Source organism: Elgaria multicarinata, chromosome 8, assembly GCF_023053635.1.
Source record: "Elgaria multicarinata webbii isolate HBS135686 ecotype San Diego chromosome 8, rElgMul1.1.pri, whole genome shotgun sequence".
NCBI classification, from domain to species: Eukaryota; Metazoa; Chordata; class Lepidosauria; order Squamata; family Anguidae; genus Elgaria; species Elgaria multicarinata.
Window position 1 is genome coordinate 11,583,072 of NC_086178.1, and position 16,121 is coordinate 11,599,192.

The 16,121-nt window shown below is 48.8% G+C and overlaps 1 protein-coding gene across 2 annotated transcripts in view; it reads right to left on the reverse strand.

Moving 5' to 3' along the window:
* Window positions 1-235: 235 nt before the first annotated feature.
* Window positions 236-16,121, reverse strand: part of ECE2 (endothelin converting enzyme 2) — a 62,622-nt gene continuing 46,736 nt past the window's right edge. For both annotated transcript variants that reach the window (XM_063131870.1, XM_063131869.1), the window contains 8 exons: window positions 14,438-14,536; window positions 12,057-12,134; window positions 11,691-11,794; window positions 10,082-10,192; window positions 8,141-8,208; window positions 5,388-5,578; window positions 5,122-5,217; window positions 236-628 (listed from right to left, as the gene is read on the reverse strand). In XM_063131870.1, the coding sequence (XP_062987940.1) occupies window positions 452-628; window positions 5,122-5,217; window positions 5,388-5,578; window positions 8,141-8,208; window positions 10,082-10,192; window positions 11,691-11,794; window positions 12,057-12,134; window positions 14,438-14,536 (924 nt within the window). In that variant the 3' untranslated portion in view covers window positions 236-451. The remainder of the gene's footprint in view (window positions 629-5,121; window positions 5,218-5,387; window positions 5,579-8,140; window positions 8,209-10,081; window positions 10,193-11,690; window positions 11,795-12,056; window positions 12,135-14,437; window positions 14,537-16,121) is intronic.

Genomic DNA, 16,121 nt, shown 5'->3' on the forward strand with positions numbered 1-16,121 from the left:
GTCTGCTCTGGGACTGCAGCTGGTCTGGAGAAGTGGAACAAACACGGCGGGAAGTCAAGAGGCTACCAGTGAGACACAGGGAGGCGTGTTCTGGCTAAGTTGAAGATGGTGGAACTAAAGCTGAAGAAGCCGAGCTGGAGGTTCTGTGCAAGGCCCACGGAGGGAGCAAGCGATGAGGATAGCTAAGAGGGGTGAAGCGTTGCTTTTGCCCCTTCCTGCTCCAAGAGAGCTGGACTCAGCAGGGAGCACTGGTGAAGCTCACCCTTTTCCTGGGGCCAAAGGGGAAGGAGCCGGCGCTGGCCAAAGCCGACCGGGCAAGGCCGCTAGCTGCTCCCCAGGGAGTGAGTGCCGGGGCTTAGCTTGGCTCCTGCAGGCTGGATTGTGCCAGGGGCAGTTGTATGTATGTACAGACTCCCGCCAGTGGCAGCTTCTCCTTTCGTTCCCTCTTCCTCTACCACACTTCGCAGTGTTTCCCAGGGTTCATGAGAGAGCCAACGGGGCACTCAAAGTGCTCCAGAAAGTCCCGGGAGTTGCTGAGGGTGCCAATGACCCGGAACTTGTCAGGGCTGTGCGGGTCAGTCACCAGGCCCTCGTGCGCGCTCTCTGGGGTCCGCACGGAACACCAAACCTGTGCCAGGAAGGAGAAGGAGAAGATTAGCATTTGCTCTGCAGCACAGCTACGACGGGTAGATTCAGATTTTTATTATGCGGTCACAGACCCAATAAAAGCAATACCAACAATCATTAATTTAAAACCATAAAATCACAGTCTTTTGTTCAACAGGCTAAAAGAGTTATTTAAAACATACACATATTTAAAATATATAGGCATAGTTAGTAAAATTGGGAAAGTGGGCCCCATGCTGCAGGTTGGGAATCCGAGGTGGATCCTGGGTCTGGACCAGTTGAAGACCACTAGCACATGAAATATTCTGGCCTCTGAGCATTGAGGGCAGGAGCGTCAAATCTCTTTCACCCTGAGCACGGAGTTACATACATTTTATTATGTGTTCACAGACCCAATAGAAACTATACCAACTATACCCCTCTACGACGGATAAAGTTATATGTTCTTGGGGTCGGAAGGAGGTAGGACCAGGGATGGGGAGGACCAGGGATGGGGAACACGCGGCCCTACAGGTTTCGAGGGACTGCAACACCCATAATCCCTCAACATTGGCTAAGCTGGCTAGGGTTGCTTTCAGCTACTTCATGGATCTAGACCTCCCTCCCCACCAAGATCGTTGCAACACCGAGGCCTCTCCCACCTCACTAGGGTTGTATGTGCTCCGCATTTGCCCCAAACAAGAACAGGATTTGGTCCAGGACTCAGCACCCTGAGGAACCTGCCATGTTCTCTCCTTTTTAAAAAGCACATAGACATTTCTTTGTTGTTAATTCGTTCAGTCGCTTCCGACTCTTCGTGACTTCATGGACCAGCCCATGCCAGAGCTTTCTGTCGGCCGTCGCCACCCCTAGCTCCCCCCAGGTCGAGTCCATCACCTCCAGAATACCATCCCTCCATCTTGCCCTTGGTCGGCCCCTCTTCCTTTTGCCTTCCACTTTCCCTAGCATCAGCCTCTTCTCCAGGGTATCCTGTCTTCTCATTATGTGGCCAAAGTACTTCAGTTTTGCCTTTAATACCATTCCCTCAAGTGAGCAGTCTGGCTTTATTTCCTGGAGTATGGACTGGTTTGATCTTTTTGCAGTCCACGGCACTCTCAGAAAAGGATGTCTATCCCTTTGGACTGAGAAACACTTTGACAACAACACACAACTGGTTCCTCGTGAATCTCAGAAGTTGGGGTGCCAGCGGGAGGCCTGAGCGGGAGTTTGAGCACCCGACCTTCTTCCATGTCCCTTCCAAAAGCTAGCGGAATCGGGCTGTGATCCAAAGCACACTTGGGAAGTAAGTTACACTGAACTCAGTGGAGCTCACCGAGGGTGACCTTGCAGATTATGCAAAATAATCAAAATTGAGATACAGAACTGATTCTGGTTATCTCGTCGAAGGATTCTGAGTCCCGACTACAGCCAGATTAGAAGCTCAGCAGATACAGAAACGCACTCTTGCATAGGAGAGGGAGAGAATCTTGGAAAACCGGACAACCCCCTTGGAGGTTACGAAAATATGCCAAGGCTGGCCATGGAATTAGGCGTTCACTTGTTGACGTATGTGAATAACAGCTGCTTCCAGGTGGTCAGACACAACCCCATATTTGGACCATAGCCTCTGATTCCGTCTGGACATCAGGAAAAACTTCCTGACTGTTAGAGCAGTACGACAATGGAACCAGTTACCTAGGGAGGTGGTGGGCTCTCCCACACTGGAGGCCTTCAAGAGGCAGCTGGACAACCATCTGTCAGGGATGTTTTAGGGTGGATTCCTGCATTGAGCAGGGGGTTGGACTGGATGGCCTTATAGGCCCCTTCCAACTCTATTATTATGTATTTATGTATGATATGATATGATTTGCAGCATGCGATTCCACCTTTGAGTCTAGTTCACACCCAATGGAAAATTTCCTTTTGAGCTCCATGCCAAGAAAAACAGTGCAGTGGCAATTCTGACTTTAAAAACGAATTAGATTCAGAGAAACGTGCTGTAAGTTGGGGGCAAGTGTTCACCTCCATCCCAGCTTCCACTGTCACACTGCTGTGAGCAAGACATTCTCTCTGTCAGGACCCAGCCAGGCGAGGAAACTCAGTGGAACACTGTGGCTGCAAGTGTGGACCATGAGAATCGCGTGAGCCCATTGTGCGTCAAAGGAATGACACTCCTGAGGATGGGGAGACCCTTCTTAAAGTATCCTGAGCCAGAGTAAGAACATAAGAACGTAAGAAGTGCCCTGATGCTGGATCAGACCGAGGGTCCATCTAGTCCAGCACTCTGTTCACTCAGTGGCCAACCAGCCATTGGCCAGGGACCAACAAGGCAGGACATGGTGCAACAGCACTCTCCCACCCATGTTCCCCAGCAACTGGTGGACAGAGGCTTATTGCCTCCAATATTGGAGATAGCACACAACCAACAGGGCTAGTAGCCATGGATAGCCTTCGCCTCCAGGAATTTATCCAACCCCCTTTTAAAGCCATTCAGATTGGTGGCCATTGCTACATCTTGTGGTAGTGAGTTCCATAATTTAACTATGCGTTGTGTGAAGAAGTCCTTCCTTTTAGTTGTCCTGGATCTCCCACCAATCAGTTTCATGGGATGACCCCAGGTTCTAGTATTTTGAGAGAGGGAGAAAAATGTCTCCCTGTCCACATTCTCCACACCAGGCATAATTTTGTACACCTCCATCATGTCTCCCCTTATCCTCCTTTTTTCCAAGCTAAACAAACCCAGTTGATGTAACCTTCCCTGCTAGGGGAGATGCTCCAGCCCCTTAATTATTTTAGTTGCTCGTTTCTGTACTTTTCCCAGCTCTATAATATCCTTTTTTAGGTGTGGTGACCAGAACTGTACACAGTATTCTAAGTGTGGTCACACCATAGATTTGTATAAGGGCAGTACGATACTGGCTGTTTTATTCTCAATTCCTTTTCCTATAATGCCTAACATGGAGTTTGCCTTCTTTACAGCGGCCGCACACTGGGTGGACATCTTCATCGAGCTGTCCACCACTATCCCAAGATCTCTTTCTTGTTTGGTCACTGCCAGCTCAGATCCCATTCAGTTATACTTGAATTTGGGTTTTTTTGCCCCAACGTGCATCATCTTACACTTGCTTACTTTGAACCACATCTGTAGGAGCCAAGTGTTTACTGTGATGATTTCGGGATGGGAGGAAAGACAAGATATTGGGGAGGTGCGGTGCTGAGGGGAGGGCAGATATGGAAAATTCACAATACATGCATTCAATTGCATTGTTCGGAATGTTGATCCTCCCTCTTAAGCCTGTTATAGAATACAAAGTTTGAAACCTCCAAATCCATGGCTGCTCATAGTCTCAGTGCTTTGTCTTCAGGAAAACAGAGAGAAGCCATGGGGGGGGGGGGTACAAGAGAAGGTGTGTAGGGGGTTGGGTGCCTTGTTTGCAAGGCTGGTCATGAGTTTCAAGTGGCACCTCCATGTATCTGGAAAAAGGGCAGAAAAGGGCAGCTAACATGATCAAGGGACTGGAGCATCTCCCCTAGGAGGGAAGGTTACAACAGGTGGGATTGTTCAACTTGGAAAAAAAGGAGGTTGAGGGGAGACAGGATAGAGGTGAGCAAAATTATGTATGGTGTGGAGGATGTGGACAAGGAAACATTTTTCTCCCTCTCCCATAATACTAGAACCCAATGGGGCCATCCCATGAAGCTGATTGGTGAGAGATTCAGAACAGATAAAAGGAAGGACTTCTTCACACAGCACATAAATAAACTCTGGACTTCACTATCACAAGATGTAGTGATGGCCACCATTTCCAATGGCTTTAAAAGGGGGTTGGATAAATTCCTGGAGGAGAAGGCTATCAATGGCTACGAGTCCTGATGGCCAAGTGCAACCTCCAGTATCCGAGGCAGTAAGCCTGTATACACTAGTTGTTGAGGAACATGGGTGGGAGGGTGCTGTTGCACCGTATCTTGCTTGTGGTTTCCTGGTTGAGCGAGCTGGTCGGCCACTGTGTGAACAGGGTGCTGAACTAGATGGACCCTTGGTCTGATCCAGCATCGCTCCCCTTCTGTTCTTATCTCCGTACAGGTCTTTGCTCCACCAACCCATCTGACTGTGGGGGACTCCAATTCCCAAAGGTGAAAGCGGTACTTGAGTCTTTAGACCCAGCAGGAGAAAGTTGCCCCGAGAACCTGGTCAATGTTGCCTGTAATGGCAGGGCTGTCAGTGGTGGCTTCTGTTCTTCTCCAGAAGTTCTTCCATGCCTTTTCCTGCCCTGCTGCTGGAACGCCTTTAACCAGAGATCCACGGGAATGAACACGGGGCCTTAGCTCTCTTGTCACTGAGATACAGGGGAGTTTGTGCCCTGCCCATGGTTTTTAGATCAGGCAGGACAATTCATGTATTACAACTTGAAGGATATGGACAGTGGCAGCATGTCTACGAGGGGTGTGTGTGTGTGGAGCATTGGGCAACGAATGCTTCCATTGCTCCACTTTTCGTCCCAAGCAAGTGGTTACCTGTGCAAATCCTAAGAAGAAGAGCTGGTGGTTTGTGAGGTCCACGGAGGGCAGGCGCTTCTCCTCCCCATTCTTCTTCAGCCAGACTTTATAAGCCTGCAAGAAAGCCGCAAGAGAACCTGAGCTCTCAGGTTCAGGGCCACTGGAAACTGAGATGCGAGGCAGCTCCAGACCCACCTGGTTTCCTCTCCTGGCCTGCCTCTCCTTCTTTTTTGAGGGTGGGAAGGGGTGGGGAATGAACACCTTTCCCAACCCGGCTTACTCACATTGTAGGCTGCTTTCAGTCCCCCGTTGTCAGCAATGTTCTCGCCCAGGGTCTGCTTGCCGTTGACGTGTTCCCCGTTGACGACGTACTTGCTGTACTGCTCCGTCATGCACTCTGTCCGGTTCTTGAAAGCCTCCAGCGATGAGTTCTGCCACCAGGGACGCAGGTTTCCTTCTTTGTCATATTCTCGGCCTGGAAGAAATAGAACTGTCTTGTTCGATCGGACTCAAAAGTTAATCTGGTACAGCACTCGGTCCCCAAGAGCGGCCAGCTAGATGCCCCCAAAGAACGTGATGGGGGACAACGACCTGCCTTGTGCGTTTCCAATCAGATATTCACTGGCTCCAAACAACAAGGGATCCTAGCAACATGGGAAGTAGCCTCAAACTGGTCCGTCTTTCCCAGTAGTATGGATTCCGTCTGGTGGTGGCTCTCCAATGCCTCGGAGAAAGGTCTTTAGCCACTCAAGATCCTTTAATGCCAGAGATTAAACCCGGACTGCTGAATTATGGCACAGCTACCACTGAGTTACTCCGAACTAACAATGCTTTTGTTTATTAAGTTCTTTCAGTGAATGCAGTGTATTCTCTGCATTAACACACACACCCCAAAACACTAGAATTCTGTGACGTAGCCCACTTTTTGCTGAATTCTGCAGCGCACTCTGTATATGTTATGCAAATTGGACAATTTGCATGTATTTGCTTATTCTGCACAAGTCACGTGACATGCAAAGCAATCATATTCTGCCCTCTCACCAATAAACCCCCCCCACACACACACCTATTCGTCTACACTTACTTTCTGACATTTCTGCCAGGCATTGCCCACACACTTTCAGGTGTGACTTCTCAGCCGTAAGGACTAGAAACCTGTTTTGTTCTAAAACGAAAGCTGAGATACTCAGGAGCCTAATTCCACGCTCGGTGCTGTATTCCATGCTTTTTCTGTACTGAAACAGATCTGTGGAGTATATTCCATTCTTCCCTGGACCTTGGCCCCTCGGTAGCTGTCTTGAATTATACCTCTGAACAGTTGCCCCATACAATAGGGATCCTTAACTGCGTCTCCACCAGGCACCCTGTGATTCCCTCCCTCCCCTTTGGGGTCCTACACTGAAAGCACCTGCCACGGCAATGCTAACAGAGATGGGTGGCTGGTCAAATGAAGAGCTGCCCAGCTACAAAGAAATGATGGTTGAAGTTTGATCCCCATGTAGCCTTAAGCAGCAGTGAGATTAAGAGAGGCGGTGGGGTGGGGACCCTAGCTGCCAGCTATGACCCACTCATGCAGAGATAATGAATTCTCACCAAGCAGATGGATCAGGAGCAAAAGCAGCACAAAGAAGCCTGGTGATATGACGGGAGGTGTCACCTGGGGAGACAGGAGGTCAAACAGATAGGGAAGCAGCGCCCAGCAGGGAGGAGAGGGCATCTTGATGGCAAGGGAGATATGGAAGTTGCCACGGGTAAGGCGTGAGTGGGCCTGGGATGCAGCTGGGATGCATGAATGCACTAGCAGCCCCGCGGAGAACGACGCTGGGAGCCTTTTGGAAAGGCCCGGCTCAACCCTCTCAGCGGGTTCCTACGGCGGCACAAAACGTTGCATGCTATGCCAGAAGCAGCAGCAAATCCAGGCTTGGTTCCTGCGCTGCTTTGGGCACGGCTGGCTTCCCACAGAAGGTGAGAATCCGAACCTTGGAACATCAAGATCGTAGCTTGGGGGTTCTCCTAGAACCATCTCTGTCCCTTGAGGCTCTGGTGGACTCGGTGGCACGGAGTGCCTTCTACCAGCTTTGGTTGGTGGCCCAGCTCCGCCCCTATCTGGACAGGGATAACCTGGCTTCAGTTGTCTACGCCCTGGTAACCTCCAAGTTAGATTACTGCAATGCGCTCTACGTGGGGCGGCCTTTGAAGAGGGTTCGGAAGCTGCAGCTTGTGCAAAAGGCAGCAGCCAGAGTGCTAACAGGGAGCAGAAGGTTCCAACATATAAGACCCACTCTGACCCGCTTGCATTGGCTGCCTGTATGTTTCTGAGCCCGATCCAAGGTGCTGGTTTTAACCTATAAAGCCTTACACAGCTTGGGACCACAATACCTGATGGATCACCTTTCCCGACATGAACCTACCCAGGCACTGTGCTCAACATCCAAAGTCCTCCTCCGGGTGCCTACTCCGAGGGAAGCTCGGAGGACAGCAACAAGAGAGAGGGCCTTTTCTGTGGCGGCCCCCCAATTGTGGAACAATCTCCCTGACGAGGCCTGCCTGGCGCCAACATTGTTATCTTTGCGGCGCCAGGTCAAGACTTTTCTCTTCTCCCTGGCATTTAGCAATATGTAATGAGCCTGGGTTTGTTCTTGTGTGGTTTTGTGGTTTTAAATTGTATATCTTTGTGATTTAAATTTTTTGTATATTGTTTGGAAGTGTTTTTATCCTATGTAAACCTCCCAGAGAGCCTTGGCTATGGTCTGCTGTGCCTATGCTGGCAAAAGGCGCAAGCTGGCTACGCCATGGAGAACATTAGATCGGGGAAGAGGTGCTCGGAAGCGCCACGGAACGGAGCCCACAAAGCTGGAAAAGAACAAAGGTGCGCCAGAGGTTCCACGCTAACTTGATCGTGATTTGTTACGGATCCAAGGGCCCATGAATGACGGTGCCAAGAAAGGACCTCTCTGTCACAGGAGGATGCCGCACGGATGGGAGATGTAAGAAGCCACAAGTGTCAGTCCCGTTGACCCATGCAGCTTGCTCCTACCTTGGTCATCGAAAGCGTGGGTAAGCTCATGCCCCATCACGACGCCAATGCCTCCAAAGTTGAGGGCCCTCAAGGGAAGAAATAGGGGGGTGGGAGAGTCAGAGGTTATGTCACCAGCAAGCCAACCTTTGGAACATGGCAGATAGGCAGGGGAGCGACAGGTTTAAAGCAAATAAAGACACGTTCAGACACGATAGCCCAAAACGGGTCAGATTCCTTCCACGATATACATACACATCCTGCAACAGCATTACTTGGATGGCTTTAAAAGGAGATAAATTCCTAGACGAGAAGGCTATCAATGACTACTAGTCCTGATGGCTGTGTGCTACCTCCAGTATCAGAAGCAGTAAGCCTGTGTGCACCAGTTGCTGGGGAACATGGGTGGGAGGGCGTTTTTGCACTTGTGTCCTGCTTGTGAGTTTTTGGTTGGCAGCTGGTTGGCCACTGTGTGAATGGAATGCCGGATTAGATGGGCCCTTGGTCTGATCCAGCATGGCTCTCTTTATGTCCTTATTATTTTACATTACAAAAATGAAAAATAATGGAAGGAAATCAATTGTTACAGCTTCTCTATCCCCAGCAGGGAACAGGAATCGACTGACTAAAGGCCAGTCAAGGTGCATTTCTGTAAGGCCATGTCCCCTCTGAACAGGAACTAATTGCTGGGATAGAAATTATGAGAAGGAAGCTTTTAGCTGAAGGCACTGGATAGTCTAGAACTGCAATTGCATTGAAAGTGTCTGTGTGTGTGTGTGTGTGCGTGGGGCAAGGGGAGAGCGGGTGCAGCAGGGAGATATTGCCACAGATCACGTCTTTAAAAAGATGGGAGGACAACACAGAAGACTCTGCCACATTACCTCATGCCAGTCATGTCTGGATGGTCTGTCAAAAGTAAGTGATTGAAGGATGGCAATTCCAGACTAAATGGCTACTGTATCAGGAATCTGAAAGGAGGTTTGAGTCTACAACTCTCTGGTTTCCTTCCACAATTGCAGTTGGAAACAACTAGCATCTAAGCTTCTGGGGCCACGATTTGCAAAGTAGCAGTGCGACTCCAACGTGGGCCTTCTGCAAGGGGAGGCTTATTCTTGATGACAAAGGCTGTGTCTACACCAGCCAGATAGTCCAGGCTGGTCATGTCCAAATCCCTGTGCGTCCAAATGACGCACAGGGACTCTCGGGGGACGGGACGGGCATGGGTTTTCCCAGGGATAAAGAAACCCGTCAAAAACCCGATTCTTTCCGTGGTCTCAGGTCCATCCCGAGTCCGTGGGAGGTGTGGGCGGCCGTCCCACCTGGTGCCACGGGCACGCAGCCACACCGTGTGTCTCTGTGCCCATCGGGGGAGGGGGTGGCAGTAATTTCGCCACCCCTAGGATGGCAGGGAAGGGGTTTGGGGAGCGGTTTTGTTTCGTTTTTAAACTCACATTTTCGCTGGAGCGGGGCCTCGCTCTTGCGTGACCAGCCCCACTTGGGGGGGGGGGAAACCAGCACCCGCAATGTCCCTGCTTCCTCTTGGGATGTCGCCACCACGTGTGCCCGCTGGGGGAGGCTCTTGTGATCGGGATATCGCGAGAGCCTCCCCCTCCCTCCCGGAACACCGGGAGGTTTAGAAAGGGCCTAATTAGTTCCTGTTCAGAGGGGACATGGCCTTACAGATGTTATTGATATAGGGCGGGATGTAAACGTTTTAAAGAAATAAATAATAAATAAATAAAAGAGGCCTTGGGAAGCTTGCATGTTTGTCATCTGAGCATTCAAATCTATCAGGGTCCCATCTTCATACAGATGTAATTCCCCACACAGCACCTATCCCCTGTGCTTCCCTGCAATCTAGGCAGTTTCACACCAGAAAGGTCAGAACTGAGCCTGGCCGGCCCACCACGAAACCCTTCTGTGCCAAGCCTGCTACCACACAGCCAGAGCAGCCTGACGCACTTGGGATGGTTGAGGGCGTAGAAGGGAGCCTGTAGGATCCCCGCAGGAAAGACGATGCCGTTCTTGGTAGGCAGGTAGTAGGCGTTGACTGTCTGTGGGGTCATACTCCACCTGGGGAGGCAAGAAACACATTAGAAAGTTCACAGGAGGCAGGACAGTACCTAGCAGGAAGGATCCCACAGCTGCCCATCCTGGAAGACCCCAGTGGACAAGATTCAGAGCTGACTGAAACTGCAGGTAGATCACATGGCGGAGCGCTTTCTGACTTCTGAGGCTTCCTCTGTTGGGGGGGGGGGGAATACCTCCCTTCATTTGAAAAACCAGCACGTCAGGAAGAAGGTCTTTAGCCTAGCTTTCTCTCCGGGGTGCTCACTTTTCTCATGCAGGGAAAGGTTGGTTTTATTTGTCCGTTGTTTTTAAAGCAGAAAGCACTCCGTCATGCAATCCAACACCTGCATTATGACGTTGATGCCATCCAGAAAGAGGTGTGCTCATTTTATTTCTGTACATTTGAACTTCCCCATCGGGATCACCCACCCCACCCTATCCCCTGCTCAAAGTAAAAGCATTCCCTTAAACGAAAACCAAAGTAAAACTAGGTGACTTTTTTTTTACTTGCATTCATCCAGATCCCATTCCCTAGTTTGTATTACAAGGCCCAAATGCCTGCTCTCCTCCCTCATGTTTCCATGATGTATTTTTAAACCAATACTTCTGGAACGGAAGTATTTATTATTAAGTATATTTATTTATTGCATTTATGTCCCGCCTTTTTCCTCCTTAAGGAACCCAAGGCAGAGTACATAATCCTCCTTCTCTCCATTTTATCCTCACAACAACAACAACCCTGCAAGGTAGATTGGGCTGAGAGTCTGTGACTGGCCCAAAGTCACTCAATGGGTTTCCATGGCTGAGTGGTGACTAGAACCCAGATCTCCCAGCTCCCAGTCCAACACTCTAACCACTCTACTGGTCTTCAACTGGTGGGTCGCGACTCCAAAGTGGGTCGCAAGGTCAGTCCAGATGGGTGGTGGCAAAATTGTCGCTGCCATGTTGGGCATGGAGAAAATTGTGAAAGTGGGTCCCAAGTTGCAGGTTGGGAGTCTGAGGTGGGTCTCGGGCCTGGACCAGTTGACCACTGCGTTATACCACGCTGCATGGACTTCTGATATGCCCTTTGCTACATCGAGGGACATTTAAAACGACAGCTCATAACTGGCTGCAGCCACCACCAGGTAAGCCTATGGCCAGGGGCCCCCAGTGAAGGATGGAGTTCACCAGAGGACCCTTTGCAATTTATTTATTTATTACATTTATATCACGCCTTATTTCCTCCTTCAGAAACCCAAGGCACTGTATATAATTCTTCTCCTCTCCATTTTTATCCTCACAACAGCCCTGTGAGGTAGGCTGGGCTGAGAGTCTGTGACTGGCCCAAAGTCACCCAGTGAGCTTCCCTGGCTGCGTGGGGACTAGAACCCAGGTCTCCCAGTCCCACACTCTAGCCACTATACCACACTCTCTCTCTCTTTGCTCCACCTAGCTCACGCTCCCCCTCCCGCCCTTCAACGAATGGAAAGGTGGCAAAACATATGGAGAAAATCCTTACTGGTCCCGGTTGGGGGGTTTCCTCAGCTGGTCCGCCATGAACTTGGCAGAGAAATTGTAGAAGTTCAACATGTTCTGGAAGAAGGAGTCTTCAGAGACATCGTACTAGACAGAAGAGCAAGAACAAAAGAGCAAAGGGCATGCCGTGAATGCAGAAGGTCACTCCTGGCCTACAGCGTCTCCCTGCTCCACATGGACAACTGCAAGCACGTGATGCAAGAACCTGATGAAAATCACGTCTAGTTTGACACACCGGCTCTTGCCAAGCACAGCAGGAAAGCAGGCGAGGGGAACGGGCCTGCTGAGGGGAGCCTCCAGGCACTGACCTCCATCCCTGCCCTTCCCGCCTCTGCCCCATGGCTCATACCCCGTCGTAGACATCGTCCAGTTCCTTGTTGTCTAGGATGAACTCTGGGAAGCCGATCATGTCATAAATGGAGTCCGCCTGCAGAGAGAGAAATGGGCGGCCGATGAGACTCACAGCGGCGGGTGACCGGAGGAAGCGGGCTGTACAGTAGTTCTCGTGCAACCAGTTGCTAAAATGTGCAGGGGCTGCACCCTGATGGCTGGTGAACATGCAGCCTCCGTATTCAGAGGTCCCAGGTGTGGAGGAAAACAGGCAGGGAGGGCTGTTACCTTCTCACTTTGCTAGGAAACGTCCTGGAGGCATCTGGGAATGGGGTGTTAGACTAGGCGGAACTTTGGTCTGATCCTGCAGGGCGCTTAGCTAAATGTTGGACGGGTCTAAAGCCCGCGATTCCTTTTCCTTGGGTCATATCGCCAGGGATCCTTGCTATTTTCATATTCCAAATCCCTGTACCTTATTTACTTATTAGTTACAAAATTTGCATACTGCTTCACATCCAAGATTTTAGAGTGGTGAACAGCAAATAGGATATATATATATATATATATATATATATATATATATATATATATATTAAAAGAAACATCATTTAAAGATACCCCCATCATCATGGGGTTCCTTTGGAGCAGAGTGTACCTGCGCCCCCATTCCCTGGAGTTACAATCCTGTTATTTTCAGCGGGGAAGAAGCCATGCTGATGCCTGGAATAGCACCTCGTTAATGGCCTTTCCAGACATCTTCTGAGACTTCAAAAGACTTCAAATCCATTAACACCTGTTGGTTGGGAACCCGTTCTGTCTTGACTGTGAAATACGCAACCATTCCTGACAATGAATTCTACTCTACAAAAATAAATAAAACTGCATGCAAAGAAATTTATTTTCCACGCTTCCTTCTCCAGTTTTTTATTGGTCAAGTGCCATTGTATGACAGGAGTTGTTATTCGTTCAGTCGCTTCCGACTCTTCGTGACTTCATGGACCAGCCCACGCCAGAGCTTTCTGTCGGCTGTCGCCACCCCTAGCTCCCCCAAGGTCAAGTCTGTCACCTCCAGAATATCATCCATCCATCTTGCCCTTGGTCGGCCCCTCTTCCTTTTGCCTTCCACTTTCCCTAGCATCAGCATCTTCTCTAGGGTATCCTGTCTTCTCATTACGTGGCCAAAGTACTTCAGTTTTGCCTTTAATACCATTCCCTCAAGTGAGCAGTCTGGCTTTATTTCCTGGAGTATGGACTGGTTTGATCTTCTTGCAGTCCAAGGTACTCTCAGAATTTTCCTTCAACACCACAGTTCAAAAGCATCTATCTTCCTTCGCTCAGCCTTCCTTATGGTCCAGCTCTTGCAGCCATAGGTTACTACAGGGAATACCATTGCTTTAACTATGCGGACCTTTGTTGTCAGTGTGGTGTCTCTGCTCTTAACTATTTTATCAAGATTTGTCATTGCTCTCCTCCCAAGAAGTAAACGTCTTCTGATTTCCTGGCTGTAGTCAGCGTCTGCAGTGATCTTTGCGCCCAGAAATACAAAGTCTGTCACTGCCTCCACGTTTCCTCCCTCTATTTGCCAGTTATCAATCAAGCTGGTTGCCATAATCTTGGTTTTTTTGAGGTTTAACTGCAACCCAGCTTTTGCACTTTCTTCTTTCACCTTCGTCATAAGGCTCCTCAGCTCCTCCTCGCTTTCAGCCATCAAAGTGGTGTCATCTGCATATCTGAGATTGTTAATGTTTCTTCCTGCGATTTTAACTCCAGCCTTGGGTTCGTCAAGCCCAGCACGTCGCATAATGTGTTCTGCATACAAGTTGAACAGTTAAGGTGAGAGTATACAACCCTGCCGTACTCCTTTCCCAATCTTAAACCAGTCCGTTGTTCCGTGGTCTGTTCTTACCGTTGCTACTCGTTCGTTATACGGATTCCTCAGGAGGCAGACAAGATGACTTGGTATCCCCATACCACCAAGAACTTGCCACAGTTTGTTATGATCCACACAGTCAAAGGCTTTAGAATAGTCAATAAAACAGAAATAGATGTTTTTCTGGAACTCCCTGGCTTTCTCCATTATCCAGCGGATTGGCAATTTGGTCTCTAGTTCCTCTGCCTTTTCTAAACCCAGCTTTTGCACTTTCTTCTTTCACCTTCGTCATAAGGCTCCTCAGCTCCTCCTCGCTTTCAGCCATCAAAGTGGTATCATCTGCATATACTCTACTGCAGAAGGGCAGAGCCAGGAGAAACTTTGAAATAATAATAATAATAATAATAATAATAATAATAATAATAATAATAATAATAATAATAATAATAATAATAATAATAATAATATAATGATGGCATGATTCTCAGGGACCAAACTCTGAAGCAAATAAATAGTGTGGGGGAGGGCACCTTCTCTTTAGCAGCTCGTCTAGTTTTCTCATCCATCCAGTCAAGATGGTCCAGTGATTCCTCAAAGGCTGTGCGGATCTCAGCAATCATGTCCTCAGCCTGAAGGCAACGATGTAGGAAAAAAATGGAAGTGCATCAGTGCTTTTCCCATAATTCTTCATCCCATTCCCAGTATAGGGTGACCATATGGAAAGGAGGACAGGGCTCCTGTATCTTTAACTGTTGTGATGAAGAGGGAATTTCAGCAGGTGTCACTTGTATATATGCAGCACCTGGTGAAATTCCCTCTTTATCACGACAGTTAGCCCTGCCCTCTTTTGTATCTGGTCACTCTAGTATAGCTCCTGCAGCTTTAACTGTTGTGATGAAGAGGGAATTCTGCATGCCTACAAATGACACCTGCAGAAATTCCCTTTTCAATACAACTGTTAAAGATACAGGAGCCCGGTCCTCCTTTATTTATTTATTACATTTTTTTTACCGCCCAATAGCTGCAGCTCTCTGGGCAGTTCACAAAAATTAAAACCATGAAAAGCATAAAAATAACCAACAATTTTAAAACGTGAATACAAAATACAATATAAAAAGCACAAACAGGATTAAAACCACGCAGCAAAAAATTGATATAGGTTAAAATATAGAATTAAAACAGCAAAGTTTAAATTTGAGTTATATTAAGTGTTAAAATGCTGAGAAAATAAAAAGGTCTTCAGCGGGCAACGAAAGGAGTACAGTGTAGGCGCCAGGCGGACCTCTCTGGGGAGCTCATTCCACAGCCGGGGTGCCACAGCAGAGAAGGCCCTCCTCCTAGGGCAGCCTTCCTCAACCTGGGGCACTCCAGATGTGTTGGACTACAACTCCCAGAATGCCCCAGGCAGTCCAACACATCTGGAGCACCCCAGGTTGAAGAAGGCTGTCCTAGGATCACCCTATCCCAGTATGTTATTCCCAGTGCCAAAATTTCTCTGTGTTTTTTTTTTAAAACCCGCAGTGTTTTGCACCTGGATGAACTGCAAATAATTGGCATGAATGCACGTAATTTGCCCAGATTCTGCTAAAAATGGAGAGTGATAAAAAAAAACTGTGCCTAGCTCCCCTGTGATCACTAAACGTCCTGCTCAGTTTTAAATGTAGTCCGATGATGGTGCGTGTCCTCATCCCCAGCCAATATTTTTCATTATTATTATGTAACTAGCAGATATTCCCGGCGTTGCTCGGGTCCCTGAATAACATTAATCCACTTCCCTCCGCTCATCCCCGCTCTCTCGAGGAATAGCATCACCGAGGAGAGCAGGGAAGTGGCTCTCAGTGGACGCAGGCAGTTCCGGGCAAGGCACACTGGGAGGTGAAGACGTTTCAGAGATCTCGGGGGATCACGCATGGCTGGGAGTTCTAGGTGTGTCAGCCCACAATTTGTTTTAAATCCTTTAAAAATAGTTAAACTGCAAATATTTCATTTTTTTAGATTTTTTTGGTACACTGTGCAAAAAGACCTATCAGTGCCCCAAACTTCTGGGCTCCACAATTCAAGAAGGATGCAGACAAGCTGGAGAAGGTTCAGAGGAGGGCAATCAGGATGATCAGGGGTCTGGAAACAAAGCCCTATGAAGAGAGACTGAAAGAACTGGGCATGTTTAGCCTGGAGAAGAGAAGATTGAGGGGAGACATGATAGCACACTTCAAA